The following is a 16,690-nucleotide window of genomic DNA, read 5'->3' as shown; positions in this document are numbered from 1 at the left end:
CTTTTGTAGATTAGTAACTTGTCTAGATGGTTTAAAATAATTGTGATTAATTTTAACTCTGGAAGAAATATTTCATAAATGTTCATAAGTAATATTGTTTTTATGCACATTCATTTTTGCATAATCGATAAAGTTGTACCTCTAATGATCTTACTTGCCGGTGTATGCCTACAGTTCAGGTCTGTTGTTACATGCCTGTGTATGCCTACAGTTCAGGTCTGTCGTTACATGCCTGTGTATGCCTACAGGTCAGGTCTGTCGTTACATGCCTGAGTATACCTACAATTCAGGTCTGTCGTTACTTGCCTGTGTATGCCTACAGTTCAGGTCTGTCATTACTTGCCTGTGTATGCCTACAGTTCAGGTCTGTTGTTACATGCCTGTGTATGCCTACAGTTCAGGTCTGTCATTACATGCCTGTGTATGCCTACACTTTAGGTCTGTCGTTACTTGCCTGTGTATGCCTACAGTTCAGGTCTGTCGTTACTTGGCTGTGTATGCCTACAGTTCAGGTCTGTTGTTACATGCCTGTGTATGCCTACAGTTCAGGTCTGTCGTTACATGCCTGTGTATGCCTACAGTTCAGGTCTGTCATTACTTGCCTGTGTATGCCTACAGTTCAGGTCTGTCATTACTTGCCTGTGTATGCCTACAGTTCAGGTCTGTCATTACTTGCCTGTGTATGCCTACAGTTCAGGTCTGTTGTTACATGCCTGTGTATGCCTACAGTTCAGGTCTGTCATTACATGCCTGTGTATGCCTACAATTCAGGTCTGTCGTTACTTGCCTGTGTATGCCTACAGTTCAGGTCTGTCGTTACTTGGCTGTGTATGCCTACAGTTCAGGTCTGTCATTACTTGCCTGTGTATGCGTACAGGTCAGGTCTGTCGTTACTTGGCTGTGTATGCCTACAGTTCAGGTCTGTCATTTGCCTGTGTTGCCTGTGTATGCCTACAGTTCAGGTCTGTCATTACTTGCCTGTGTATGCCTACAGTTCAGGTCTGTCACTTGGTGTGTATGCCTACAGTTCAGGTTCAGGTCTTGCCTGTGTATGCCTACAGTTCAGGTCTGTCGTTACTTGCCTGTGTATGCCTACAGTTCAGGTCTGTCACATGCTTGCCTGTGTATGCCTACAGTTCAGGTCTGTCATTACTTGCCTGTGTATGCCTACAGTTCAGGTCTGTACATGCCTGCCTGCAGGGTCTGTCGTTACTTGCTGTGTATGCCTACAGTTCTTGCCGTTACTTGCCCTGTGTATGCCTACAGTTCAGGTCTGTCGTTTACTTGCCTGTATGCCTACAGTTCAGGTCTGTCGTTACTTGCCTGTGTATGCCTACAGGTCAGGTCTGTCGTTACTTGGCTGTGTATGCCTACAGTTCAGGTCTGTCATTGCCTGTGTATTGCCTGTGTATGCCTACAGTTCAGGTCTGTCATTACTTGCCTGTGTATGCCTACAGTTCAGGTCTGTCGTTACTTGCCTGTGTATGCCTACAGTTCAGGTCTGTCGTTACTTGCCTGTGTATGCCTACAGTTCAGGTCTGTCATTACTTGGCTGTGTATGCCTACAGTTCAGGTCTGTCATTACAGTTGCCTGTGTATGCCTACAGTTCAGGTCTGTCGTTACTTGCCTGTGTATGCCTACAGTTCAGGTCTGTCATTACTTGCCTGTGTATGCCTACAGTTCAGGTCTGTTGTTACATGCCTGTGCCTGTGTATGCCTACAGTTCAGGTCTGTCATTACAGTTGCCTGTGTATGCCTACACTTTAGGTCTGTCGTTATTTGCCTGTGTATGCCTACAGTTCAGGTCTGTCGTTACTTGGCTGTGTGTATGCCTACAGTTCAGGTCTGTTGTTACATGCCTGTGTATGCCTACAGTTCAGGTCTGTCGTTACATGCCGTTACATTTGCCTGTGTATGCCTACAGTTCAGGTCTGTCATTACTTGCCTGTGTATGCCTACAGTTCAGGTCTGGTCTGCCTACAGTTCAGGTTACATTTGCCTGTGTATGCCTACAGTTCAGGTCTGTCATTACTTGCTTGCCCGTGTATGCCTGTATGCAGTTGCCTACAGTTCAGGTCTGTTGTATTACATGCCTGTGTATGCCTGCAGGCCCGTGTATGCCTACAGTTACAGTTCAGGTCTGCCTACAGTTCAGGTCTGTCGTTACTTTGCCTGTGTATTACACATGCACTTACCCGTGCAATGCCTACAGTTCAGGTCTGTCATTACTTTGCCTGTGTATGTGTATGCCTACACAGGTCTGTCAGGCCTACAGTTCAGGTCTGTCGTTACATGCCTGTGTATGCCTACAGTTCAGGTCTGTCGTTACTTGCCTGTGTATGCCTACAGTTCAGGTCTGTCAGTTACTTGCCTGTGTATGCCTACAGTTCAGGTCTGTCATTACTTGGCTGTGTATGCCTACAGTTCAGGTCTGTCATTACTTGCCTGTGTATGCCTACAGGTCTTCACTTGCCTGTGTATGCCTACAGTTCAGGTCTGTCGTTACTTGGCTGTGTATGCCTACAGTTCAGGTCTGTTGTTACTTGCCTGTGTATGCCTACAGTTCAGGTCTGTCATTACATGCCTGTGTATGCCTACAGTTCAGGTCTGTCATTACTTGGCTGTGTATGCCTACAGTTCAGGTCTGTCATTACATGCCTGTGTATGCCTACAGTTCAGGTCTGTCGTTACATGCCTGTGTATGCCTACAGTTCAGGTCTGTCGTTACATGCCTGTGTATGCCTACACTTCAGGTCTGTCATTACTTGCCTGTGTATGCCTACAGTTCAGGTCTGTCATAGGGTCACTGAGTATTTCTAGGGTATTGCCACCCTTATGTAGTGATTTCTGATGCCCATTGTTTCTTGTTTATTTTCATTAATCCATTAAAAAAATTAACATTTGTCTGTTTTTCGCAGAGCAGCACTTTTGCAACAGCTCGTGAGATTGTGTCAAAGGATGGCTTTGGTCTGAAAGGTTTAAACAAAGGCTTATCTGCCACTCTTGGGAGGCATGGTGTCTTCAACATGGTCTACTTCAGTTTCTACCATAACATCAAGGCCCTTGTCCCAGAGATGGATGTGAGTTGTCCCTTCTTATTGCTGGCATCCATGACTCAAAACATCTTGTTGAGGCTTTAATGCCATTTGGTATAAGTGCAAGATTGAGGAGGATGTACTTTCATTCTTATATTTCTCCTCAGGCTGGCATCTCACTTTGTTTTGATCATTAATTCTAGTATGTTTGATATGAAACAAATGGAAAGGTTCTCTGGCATGAGTAAATATATTTTCTTTAGAAGACATATCAGGTTATAACTTTGTGATAATTAAACTCTAAGTGAGTTGTATTCCATTAGTCATGCTGATTCAAAAAGGTTGATTTATTTGTTTCATAACTAATGATTTATGCAGAAAATATTTGAAACATGACAACATTAGTTTGCAGAATTGAATTTCACTACCTGACAACATTAGTGTGTAGAGTAACATTTCAGTACCTGGCAACATTAGGATGCAGAGTAACATTACAGTACCTGACAACATTAGTGTGCAGAGTAACATTACAGTACCTGACAACATTAGTGTGCAGAGTAACATTACAGAACCTGACAACATTAGTGTGCAGAGTAACATTGCAGAATGTGACAACATTAGTGTGCAGAGTAACATTACAGAACCTGACAACATTAGTGTGCAGAGTAACATTACACAACTTGACAACATTAGTGTGCAGAGTAACATTACAGAACCTGACAACATTAGTGTGCAGAGTAACATTGCAGAATGTGACAATCTTATGGTACAATCTTGGTTCTTCACATTTATTAAAATGATAACGATAAAAACTTACCCTCTCACTTCAGGACCCAAAGCAAGATTTGGCTCGACGTTTTGTGATTGGTTTATGTGCTGGCATCCTAGCTTCCTGTATCAACATTCCATATGATGTAGCAAAAAGTCGCATACAGGGTCCTCAACCTGTTCCTGGGCAGATCAAGTATCGAACATGTAATGCAACAATCAGAACTGTGTACACAGAAGAAGGGTGAGTAACAGTAGAAAATAGACGGGTGGATAGTGAAGGTAGAAAATAGATAGGTTGACAGTGACAGTATGAAATACATGGGTGCAGAGTGACAGTAGAAAGTGGAGAGAGACAGCAGAACATAGAGAAGGTGGAGAGTGACAGTACGATGTAGAGAAGGTGGAGAGTGACAGTAGAACATAGAGAAGGTGGAGAGCGGCAGCAGAACGTAGAGGAGGTGGAGAGTGACAGTAGAACATAGAGAATGTGGAGAGTGGCAGTAGAACATAGAGAAGGTGGAGAGTGACAGTAGAACATAGAGAAGGTGGAGAGCGGCAGCAGAACGTAGAGAAGGTAGAGAGTGACAGTAGAACATAGAGAAGGTGGAGAGCGGCAGCAGAACGCGAGAGGAGGTGGAGAGTGACAGTAGAACATAGAGAATGTGGAGTGTGGCAGTAGAATGTAGAGAAGGTGGAGAGTGGCAGTAGAATGTAGAGAATGTGGAGTGTGGCAGTAGAATGTAGAGAAGGTGGAGCGTGGCAGTAGAATGTAGAGAAGGTGGAGTGTGGCAGTAGAATGTAGAGAAGGTGAAGAGTGACAGTAGAACATAGAGAAGGTGGAGAGTGACAGTAGAACATAGAGAATGTGGAGTGTGGCAGTACAATGTACAGAAGGTGGAGAGTGACAGTAGAATGTAGAGATGGTGGAGTGTGGCAGTAGAATGTAGAGATGGTGGAGTGTAGCAGTAGAATGTAGAGAAGGTGGAGAGTTACCGTAGAATGTAGAGAAGGTGGAGTGTGACAGTAGAATGTAGAGAAGGTGGAGCGTGACAGTAGAATGTAGAGAAGGTGGAGTGTGGCAGTAGAATGTAGAAAAGGTGGAGAGTTACCATAGAACATAGAGAAGGTAGAGAGTGACAGTAGAATGTACAGAAGGTGGAGTGATAGTAGAACATAGAGAAGGTGGAGAGTGACAGTAGAAGATAGAGAAGGAGGGAGTGGCAGTAGAATGTAGAGAAGAGGGAGGAGGACAGTAGAATGTAGAGAAGGCTGAGAGTGGACAGTAGAAGGAGGACAGAAGGTGGAGGAGACAGAACGAGAAGGAAGGATGAGGAAGAGGACAGACAGCCGCAGGAAGGAACAGGAGGAAGGAAGGAGGAAGGAGGACAGGAACACAGAAGGAGGAAAAGAAACAGGAGGAGGAAGAGAATGGGAATGAAGGAAGAACGTGGAGGAAGGAAGGAAGGAGGAAACAACGGAGGAGGAAGGAAGGAGAACAGGAATGAAGGAATGGAACGAAAGGAAGAAGGAGAACACAGGAAGGAAGAATGGAACAAGGAAGGAACGGAAGAAAGGAATAGAAGGACAGGAGGAAAGGAATGGAGGAAGGAATGGAAGGAAGGAGGAAAGAGGACAGAATGGAATGGAGGAGGAAGAAGGAAGGAAGTGGAGGAGGAACAGAGGAAGGATGTGGAACAGAATGGAGGAGGAGGAATGGAAGGTGGAGGAAGGAGAAGGAGAGGAAAGAAAGGAGGAATGGAGGAAAGAAGGAGAGAGAGAGGAAACAGGAGGAAGGATGGAGGAAGGAATGGAAGAAGGAAGGAAGGAGGACATGGAGGAAGGAAGGAGGAGAATGGAATGGAGGAAGGAATGGAAGGAATGGAGGAGGAAAGGAAAGGAAGAGAAGGAAGGAAAAGAATGGAGGAAGGTGGAGGAGAAGAAGGAAGAAAGAAAGGAACATATGGAAGGAATGGATGGAGTGGACAGGAACATGAGAATGGAATGGAAGGAATGAGAGTGGATGGACATGAAGAAGGAATGGAAAGGTGGAATGGACAAGGAGGAATGAAGAAGGATGGAGGACAGAGATGGAAGAGAGGAATGGAAAGGAGGAGTAGAATGAGAATGGAAGGTAGAAGGAGAATGGAGGAAGGAAGGAGTGATGGAATGGAGAGAAGGAATGGATGGAAGAGAAGGATGAGAGAATGGAAGGTAGAGGAATGGAATGGAGGAATGGAGGAGGAGGAGAATGGAATGGAGGAATGGAAGAGTGGAGGAAGGAGGAATGGAATGGAAGGAATGGAGGGAGGAAGGAGGAATGGATGGAATGGATGGAATGGAATGGAGGAATGGAGGAATGAATTGAAGAATGTGTGAATGGAATGGAATGGACATGGGAATGAATGGAATGGATAGAATGGAAAGGGGAATGGAATGGAATGGATGGTGGGAATGGAAGGAATGGAATGGAATGGAAGGTGGACAGAATGGAAGGAATGGAAGGAGGTGGAATGGAATGGAAGGTGGAATGGAAGGAATGGAAGAATGGATAGAGAAGGTGGATGGGATGAATGGATGAATGGAGGAAGGAATGGAATGGAAGGTGGGAATGAAGGTGGATAGAGAAGGTGGAGTGTGACAGTAGAATGTAGAGAAGGTGGAGAGTGACAGTAGAACATAGAGAAGGTGGAGAGTGACAGTAGAACATAGAAACGGTGGAGAGTGACAGTAGAACATAGAGAAGGTGGAGAGTGACAGTAGAACATAGAGAAAGTGGAGAGTGACAGTAGAACATAGAGAAGGTGGAGAATGGCAGTAGAACATAGAGAAGGTGGAGTGTGACAGTAGAACATAGAGAATGTGGAGTGTGAAAGTAGAATGTAGAGAAGGTAGAGAGTGACAGTAGAACATAGAGAAGGTGGAGAATGACAGTAGAATGTATAGAAGGTGGAGAGTGACAGTAGAAGGTAGAGAAGGTAGAAAGTGAAAGGTGACTTTGGTTGATATCTGTTTAACGTCTTTGTTCAAGTTTCTATGCATCACATGCCACTTTTTATATATCATGTACTATTTTCTTGCCAGCTTCTTTGCTCTGTATAAGGGTCTGCTTCCAAAAGTGTTGAGACTCGGACCAGGTATGTCTCACCAACACACAACAGATTTCAGGTCATTTCAAGACTGTTCAATTCAACTGAATCCTCTGCCTCTGTTACACCATTTGCCATAGAGTCATTACTAAATTAATTTAAAACAGATGACAACAACGTGAAAGAATTTTGTTTCAAAGATTTGATTTCTTTTCATCCAAATGTACTGTTTCAAGCCTATGGTGTTCACATGTTTTATGATTACTGTTCAATGTAGGTGGTGCAATCATGCTACTGGTGTATGAGACAGCATTTACTTGGATGCAGAAAAATCTTTGACAAAAAACTGATTTGATGGAAGTAAGTAACTTTCTCTTCAAACAGTACCACTTTACCATGATACCACTGTGCTTGACATGTCACTGTGAGCCACCCACTCTTGACTACCACAGTACAACTGTCTCTACCTTGTCACTGTGAACCACCCACTCTTGACTTATCACAGTACAACTGTCTCTACCTTGTCACTGTGAACCACCCATTCTTGACCTACCACAGTACAACTGTCTCTACCTTGTCACTGTGAACCACCCACTCTTGACTTATCACAGTACAACTGTCTCTACCTTGTCACTGTGAACCATCCACTCTTGACTTATCACAGTACAACTGTCTCTACCTTGTCACTGTGAGTGACCCACTCTTGACTTATCACAGTACAACTGTCTCTACCTTGTCACTGTGAGTGACCCACTTGACTTATCACAGTACAACTGTCTCTACCTTGTCACTGTGAACCACCCACACTTGACTTATCACAGTACAACTGTCTCTCTACCTTGTCACTGTGGACCACCCACTCTTTGACTTATCACAGTACAACTGTCTCTACCTTGTCACTGTGAGTGACCCACTCTTGACTTATCACAGTTCAACTGTCTCTACCTTGTCACTGTGAACCACCCACTCTTGACCTACCACAGTACAACTGTCTCTACCTTGTCACTGTGAACCACCCACTCTTGACCTACCACAGCACAACTGTCTCTACCTTGTCACTGTGAACCACCCACTCTTGACTTATCACAGTACAACTGTCTCTACCTTGTCACTGTGAGTCACCCCCTCTTCACTTATCACAGTACAACTGTCTCTACCTTGTCACTGTGAACCACCCCTCTTTGACTTATCACAGTACAACTGTCTCTACCTTGTCACTGTGAACCACCCACTCTTGACTTATCACAGTACAACTGTCTCTACCTTGTCACTGTGAACCACCCACTCTTGACTTATCACAGTTCAACTGTCTCTACCTTGTCACTGTGAACCACCCACTCTTGACTTATCACAGTTCAACTGTCTCTACCTTGTCACTGTGAACCACCCACTCTTGACTTATCACAGTACAACTGTCTCTACCTTGTCACTGTGAGTCACCCACTCTTTACTTATCACAGTACAACTGTCTCTACCTTGTCACAGTGAACCACCCACTATTGTCTTTTCACAGTACAACTGTCTCTACCTTGTCACAGTGAACCACCCACTATTGTCTTTTCACAGTACAACTGTCTCTACCTTGTCACAGTGAACCACCCACTATTGTCTTTTCACAGTACAACTGTCTCTACCTTGTCACTGTGAACCATCCACTCTTGACTTATCACAGTACAACTGTCTCTACCTTGTCACTGTGAGTCACCCACTCTTCACTTATCACAGTACAACTGTCTCTACCTTGTCACTGTGAACCACCTACTCTTGACTTATCACAGTACAACTGTCTCTACCTTGTCACTGTGAACCACCCCCTCTTGACCTACCACAGCACAACTGTCTCTACCTTGTCACTGTGAGTCACCCCTCTTCACTTATCACAGTACAACTGTCTCTACCTTGTCACTGTGAACCACCCACTTCTTGACTTATCACAGTTCAACTGTCTCTACCTTGTCACTGTGAACCATCCACTCTTGACTTATCACAGTACAACTGTCTCTACCTTGTCACTGTGAGTCACCCACTCTTGACTTATCACAGTACAACTGTCTCTACCTTGTCACTGTGAGTGACCCACTCTTGACTTATCACAGTACAACTGTCTCTACCTTGTCACTGTGAACCACCCACTCTTGACCTATCACAGTACAACTGTCTCTACCTTGTCACTGTGAACCACCCACTATTGTCTTTTCACAGTACAACTGTCTCTACCTTGTCACTGTGGAACCACCCACTCTTGACTTATCTCTTAATACAACTGTCTCTACCTTGTCACTGTGAGTCACCCCTTCACTTATCACAGTACAACTGTCTCTACCTTTGTCACTGTGAACCACCTACTCTTGACTTATCACAGTACAACTGTCTCTACCTTGTCACTGTGAACCATCCACTCTTGACTTATCACAGTACAACTGTCTCTACCTTGTCACTGTGAGTCACCCACTCTTGACTTATCACAGTACAACTGTCTCTACCTTGTCACTGTGAGTGACCCACTCTTGACTTATCACAGTACAACTGTCTCTACCTTGTCACTGTGAACCACCCACTCTTGACCTATCACAGTACAACTGTCTCTACCTTGTCACTGTGAACCACCCACTATTGTCTTTTCACAGTACAACTGTCTCTACCTTGTCACTGTGAACCACCCACTCTTGACTTATCACAGTTCAACTGTCTCTACCTTGTCACTGTGAACCACCCACTCTTGACTTATCACAGTACAACTGTCTCTACCTTGTCACTGTGAACCACCCACTCTTGACCTACCACAGTACAACTGTCTCTACCTTGTCACTGTGAACCACCCACTCTTGACCTACCACAGCACAACTGTCTCTACCTTGTCACTGTGAGTCACCCCCTCTTCACTTATCACAGTACAACTGTCTCTACCTTGTCACTGTGAACCACCCACTCTTGACTTATCACAGTACAACTGTCTCTACCTTGTCACTGTGAACCACCCACTCTTGACTTATCACAGTACAACTGTCTCTACCTTGTCACTGTGAACCACCCACTCTTGACTTATCACAGTTCAACTGTCTCTACCTTGTCACTGTGAACCACCCACTCTTGACTTATCACAGTTCAACTGTCTCTACCTTGTCACTGTGAACCACCCACTCTTGACTTATCACAGTACAACTGTCTCTACCTTGTCACTGTGAACCACCTACTCTTGACTTATCACAGTACAACTGTCTCTACCTTGTCACTGTGAACCACCTACTCTTGACTTATCACAGTACAACTGTCTCTACCTTGTCACTGTGAGTGACCCACTCTTGACTTATCACAGTACAACTGTCTCTACCTTGTCACTGTGAGTGACCCACTCTTGACTTATCACAGTACAACTGTCTCTACCTTGTCACTGTGAACCACCCACTCTTGACCTATCACAGTACAACTGTCTCTACCTTGTCACTGTGAACCACCCACTATTGTCTTTTCACAGTACAACTGTCTCTACCTTGTCACTGTGAACCACCCACTCTTGACTTATCACAGTTCAACTGTCTCTACCTTGTCACTGTGAACCACCCACTCTTGACTTATCACAGTACAACTGTCTCTACCTTGTCACTGTGAACCACCCACTCTTGACTTATCTCAGTACAACTGTCTCTACCTTGTCACTGTGAACCACCCACTCTTGACCTACCACAGAACAACTGTCTCTACCTTGTCACTGTGAACCACCCACTCTTGACCTACCACAGCACAACTGTCTCTACCTTGTCACTGTGAGTCACCCACTCTTTACTTATCACAGTACAACTGTCTCTACCTTGTCACAGTGAACCACCCACTCTTGACTTATCACAGTACAACTGTCTCTACCTTGTCACTGTGAACCACCCACTCTTGACTTATCACAGTACAACTGTCTCTACCTTGCCACTGCGAACCACCCACTCTTGACCTACCCCAGTACAACTGTTTCTACCTTGTCACTGTGAACCACCCACTCTTGATCTACCACAGTACAACTGTCTCCACCTTGTCACTGTGAACCACCCACTCTTGACTTATCACAGTACAACTGTCTCTACCTTGTCACTGTGAACCACCCACACTTGACTTATCACAGTACAACTGTCTCTACCTTGTCACTGTGAACCACCCACTCTTGACTTATCACAGTACAACTGTCTCTACCTTGTCACTGTGAACCACCCACTCTTGACTTATCACAGTACAACTGTCTCTACCTTGTCACTGTGAGTCACCCACTCTTGACTTATCTTAATACAAATGTCTCTACCTTGTCACTGTGAGTCACCCACTCTTGACTTATCACAGTACAACTGTCTCTACCTTGTCACTGTGAGTGACCCACTCTTGACTTATCACAGTTCAACTGTCTCTACCTTGTCACTGTGAACCACCCACTCTTGACTTATCACAGTACAACTGTCTCTACCTTGTCACTGTGAGTCACCCACTCTTGACTTATCACAGTACAACTGTCTCTACCTTGTCACTGTGAGTGACCCACTCTTGACTTATCACAGTACAACTGTCTCTACCTTGTCACTGTGAACCACCCACTCTTGACCTATCACAGTACAACTGTCTCTACCTTGTCACTGTGAACCACCCACTCTTGACTTATCACAGTTCAACTGTCTCTACCTTGTCACTGTGAGTCACCACACTACTCTTGACTTATCACAGTACAACTGTCTCTACCTTGTCACTGTGAACCACCCACTCTTGACTTATCACAGTACAACTGTCTCTACCTTGTCACTGTGAACCACCCACCCACAACTTGACTTATCACAGTACAACTGTCTCTACCTTGTCACTGTGAACCACCCACTCTTGACTTATCACAGTACAACTGTCTCTACCTTGTCACTGTGAACCACCCACTCTTGACTTATCACAGTAGTTCAACTGTCTCTACCTTGTCACTGTGAACCACCCACTCTTGACTTATCACAGTTCAACTGTCTCTACCTTGTCACTGTGAACCACCCACTCTTGACTTATCACAGTACAACTGTCTCTACCTTGTCACTGTGAGTCACCCACTCTTGACTTATCACAGTACAACTGTCTCTACCTTGTCACTGTGAACCACCCACTCTTGACTTATCACAGTACAACTGTCTCTACCTTGTCACTGTGAACCACCCACTATTGTCTTTTCACAGTACAACTGTCTCTACCTTGTCACAGTGAACCACCCACTATTGTCTTTTCACAGTACAACTGTCTCTACCTTGTCACTGTGAACCATCCACTCTTGACTTATCACAGTACAACTGTCTCTACCTTGTCACTGTGAGTCACCCCCTCTTCACTTATCACAGTACAACTGTCTCTACCTTGTCACTGTGAACCACCTACTCTTGACTTATCACAGTACAACTGTCTCTACCTTGTCACTGTGAACCACCCACTCTTGACCTACCACAGCACAACTGTCTCTACCTTGTCACTGTGAGTCACCCCCTCTTCACTTATCACAGTACAACTGTCTCTACCTTGTCACTGTGAACCACCCACTCTTGACTTATCACAGTTCAACTGTCTCTACCTTGTCACTGTGAACCATCCACTCTTGACTTATCACAGTACAACTGTCTCTACCTTGTCACTGTGAGTCACCCACTCTTGACTTATCACAGTACAACTGTCTCTACCTTGTCACTGTGAGTGACCCACTCTTGACTTATCACAGTACAACTGTCTCTACCTTGTCACTGTGAACCACCCACTCTTGACCTATCACAGTACAACTGTCTCTACCTTGTCACTGTGAACCACCCACTATTGTCTTTTCACAGTACAACTGTCTCTACCTTGTCACTGTGAACCACCCACTCTTGACTTATCTTAATACAACTGTCTCTACCTTGTCACTGTGAGTCACCCCCTCTTCACTTATCACAGTACAACTGTCTCTACCTTGTCACTGTGAACCACCTACTCTTGACTTATCACAGTACAACTGTCTCTACCTTGTCACTGTGAACCATCCACTCTTGACTTATCACAGTACAACTGTCTCTACCTTGTCACTGTGAGTCACCCACTCTTGACTTATCACAGTACAACTGTCTCTCTACCTTGTCACTGTGAGTGACCCACTCTTGACTTATCACAGTACAACTGTCTCTACCTTGTCACTGTGAACCACCCACTCTTGACCTATCACAGTACAACTGTCTCTACCTTGTCACTGTGAACCACCCACTATTGTCTTTTCACAGTACAACTGTCTCTACCTTGTCACTGTGAACCACCCACTCTTGACTTATCACAGTTCAACTGTCTCTACCTTGTCACTGTGAACCACCCACTCTTGACTTATCACAGTACAACTGTCTCTACCTTGTCACTGTGAACCACCCACTCTTGACCTACCACAGTACAACTGTCTCTACCTTGTCACTGTGAACCACCCACTCTTGACCTACCACAGCACAACTGTCTCTACCTTGTCACTGTAACAGGAGTCACCCCTCTTCACTTATCACAGTACAACTGTCTCTACCTTGTCACTGTGAACCACCCACTCTTGACTTATCACAGTACAACTGTCTCTACCTTGTCACTGTGAACCACCCACTCTTTGACTTATCACAGTACAACTGTCTCTACCTTGTCACTGTGAACCACCTACTCTTTGACTTATCACAGTTCAACTGTCTCTACCTTGTCACTGTGAACCACCCACTCTTTGACTTATCACAGTTCAACTGTCTCTACCTTGTCACTGTGAACCACCCACTCTTGACTTATCACAGTACAACTGTCTCTACCTTGTCACTGTGAACCACCTACTCTTGACTTATCACAGTACAACTGTCTCTACCTTGTCACTGTGAACCACCTACTCTTGACTTATCACAGTACAACTGTCTCTACCTTTGTCACTGTGAGTGACCCACTCTTGACTTATCACAGTACAACTGTCTCTACCTTGTCACTGTGAGTGACCCACTCTTGACTTATCACAGTACAACTGTCTCTACCTTGTCACTGTGAACCACCCACTCTTGACCTATCACAGTACAACTGTCTCTACCTTGTCACTGTGAACCACCCACTCTTGTCTTTTTCACAGTACAACTGTCTCTACCTTGTCACTGTGAACCACCCACTTCTGACTTATCACAGTACAACTGTCTCTACCTTTGTCACTGTGAACCACCCACTCTTGACTTATCACAGTACAACTGTCTCTACCTTGTCACTGTGAACCACCCACTCTTGACTTATCTCAGTACAACTGTCTCTACCTTGTCACTGTGAACCACCCACTCTTTGACCTACCACAGAACAACTGTCTCTACCTTGTCACTGTGAACCACCCACCTCTTGACCTACCACAGCACAACTGTCTCTACCTTGTCACTGTGAGTCACCCACTCTTTACTTATCACAGTACAACTGTCTCTACCTTTGTCACAGTGAACCACCCACTCTTGACTTATCACAGTACAACTGTCTCTACCTTGTCACTGTGAACCACCCACTCTTGACTTATCACAGTACAACTGTCTCTACCTTGCCACTGCGAACCACCCACTCTTGACCTACCCCAGTACAACTGTTTCTACCTTGTCACTGTGAACCACCCACTCTTGATCTACCACAGTACAACTGTCTCCACCTTGTCACTGTGAACCACCCACTCTTGACTTATCACAGTACAACTGTCTCTACCTTGTCACTGTGAACCACCCACTCTTGACTTATCACAGTACAACTGTCTCTACCTTGTCACTGTGTGACCCACTTGACTTATCACAGCACAACTGTCTCTATTGACTTATCACTTGAGTCACAGTACAACTGTCTCTACCTTGTCACTGTGAACCACCCACTCTTGACTTATCACAGTACAACTGTCTCTCACCTTGTCACTGTGAGTCACCCACTCTTGACTTATCTTAGTACAACTGTCTCTACCTTGTCACTGTGAGTCACCCACTCTTGACTTATCACAGTACAACTGTCTCTACCTTGTCACTGTGAACCACCCACTCTTGACTTATCACAGTTCAACTGTCTCTACCTTGTCACTGTGAACCACCCACTCTTGACCTTATCACAGTACAACTGTCTCTACCTTGTCACTGTGAGTCACCCACTCTTGACTTATCACAGTACAACTGTCTCTACCTTGTCACTGTGAGTGACCCACTCTTGACTTATCACAGTACAACTGTCTCTACCTTTGTCACTGTGAACCACCCACTCTTGACCTATCACAGTACAACTGTCTCTACCTTGTCACTGTGAACCACCACTCTTGACTTATCACAGTACAACTGTCTCTACCTTGTCACTGTGAACCACCCACTCTTGACTTATCTCAGTACAACTGTCTCTACCTTGTCACTGTGAACCACCCACTCTTGACTTATCACAGTACAACTGTCTCTACCTTGTCACTGTGAGCCACCCACTCTTGACTTATCACAGTACAACTGTCTCTACCTTGTCACTGTGGACCACCCACTCTTGACTTATCACAGTACAACTGTCTCTACCTTGTCACTGTGAGCCACCCACTCTCTTGACTTATCTCAGTACAACTGTCTCTACCTTGTCACTGTGAGCCACCCACTCTTGACTTATCACAGTACAACTGTCTCTACCTTGTCACTGTGGACCACCCACTCTTGACTTATCTCAGTACAACTGTCTCTACCTTGTCACTGTGAGGACCCACTCTTGACTTATCACAGTACAACTGTCTCTACCTTGTCACTGTGTGGAGTCACCTATGTGGTGTTCACTAAGAACAGAAGGAACATCCTTATAATTCCAAAGACTTTCTTGGAGATCCAATACTGATTGTGCCAACCACTATCTCACAGATTGTGGGGCGTGAAGTAACCTAGTGGTTAAAGCGCTGGCTCATCAATAAGACCCAGGTTCGATTCCCACATGGGCACAATGTGTTAAGCCCAATTCTGTAAGTGTCCCCATACGTGATATTGCTGGAATATTGCTAAAAGCGCATAAAACTAAACTCAGTCAGTCAGTCAGACTCTCAGATTGTGCTGCAGATGATGACACTGGCATTCATCAGTTTGGTCCTTTAGTTGTAATACAACAACTAACTGATCCTAATAGTTCCTAATTGGTGCCCATGCAATTCCACAAAGGCGGTCAAGGGTGAGATGTTTTCTGTCCTTGGAGGACCTTAGCACAGGGTGTTTCCACCATTTTGAACCCTTGAAAACCCAGGTTAGAATCGGTCTTCAGCAAATCATGCTTTGTCATAAAAAGTGACTAACGGGATCTGGTTGTCAGACTCACTGGACTTGGTTGACACATGTCATTGTATCCCAATTGTAGCAGATTGATGCTCATGCTGTTAATCACTGGATTGTCTGGTCCAGACTCAGACCAGCGCCATCTAGCTGAGTGTGGTGTTAAGCAACAGACCAACCAACCAACTACTACATTTTCGAAAAATTAGAGATAAGCAATTAGTATGAGTCAGGATACGTATGGAACAGCATTTTTCTGAAATATATATTTTGAACCCTTTTGCACTAAGAGGTACCGTCTTCGGTATTCAGGCCATTATTGTGATAGTCTTGTGTTTGTGAAAATGAGGTATCAGAATTTTGACACTTATGGTTTTGTTTCAGAAATGACTCTTTCCCCAAACTCAGTGTCTGACTCAGATGTGAAACTTGTTGTGGGATTGTCTCCAGAGATGCTATCCAGTGGGACTCTAGAAACATTTTACTTTTAAGGATCCTGTCATATGGTTTTCATCAGGATTTGGGCTACTCTCG

At 44.7% G+C, this 16,690-nt stretch overlaps 1 protein-coding gene across 2 annotated transcripts in view; it reads left to right on the top strand.

Moving 5' to 3' along the window:
- Nucleotides 1-16,690, top strand: part of LOC124256112 (mitochondrial 2-oxodicarboxylate carrier-like) — a 53,815-nt gene that overhangs the window by 31,528 nt on the left and 5,597 nt on the right. The window contains exons 5-9 of one of the 2 annotated variants that reach the window (XM_046690070.1): nucleotides 2,920-3,081; nucleotides 3,867-4,048; nucleotides 6,889-6,941; nucleotides 7,171-7,253; nucleotides 16,541-16,638. In XM_046690070.1, coding sequence (XP_046546026.1) covers nucleotides 2,920-3,081; nucleotides 3,867-4,048; nucleotides 6,889-6,941; nucleotides 7,171-7,232 — 459 coding nt within the window. In that variant the 3' untranslated portion in view covers nucleotides 7,233-7,253; nucleotides 16,541-16,638. Of the gene's footprint in view, nucleotides 1-2,919; nucleotides 3,082-3,866; nucleotides 4,049-6,888; nucleotides 6,942-7,170; nucleotides 7,254-16,540; nucleotides 16,639-16,690 lie in introns of those variants that run through there. The other variant, XM_046690061.1, reaches the window with a different exon arrangement.

Source organism: Haliotis rubra, unplaced genomic scaffold (genome assembly GCF_003918875.1).
Source record: "Haliotis rubra isolate DU_JTF1 unplaced genomic scaffold, ASM391887v1 Scf116, whole genome shotgun sequence".
NCBI lineage: Eukaryota > Metazoa > Mollusca > Gastropoda > Lepetellida > Haliotidae > Haliotis > Haliotis rubra.
This window is presented reverse-complemented; position numbering and strand designations above follow the sequence as displayed.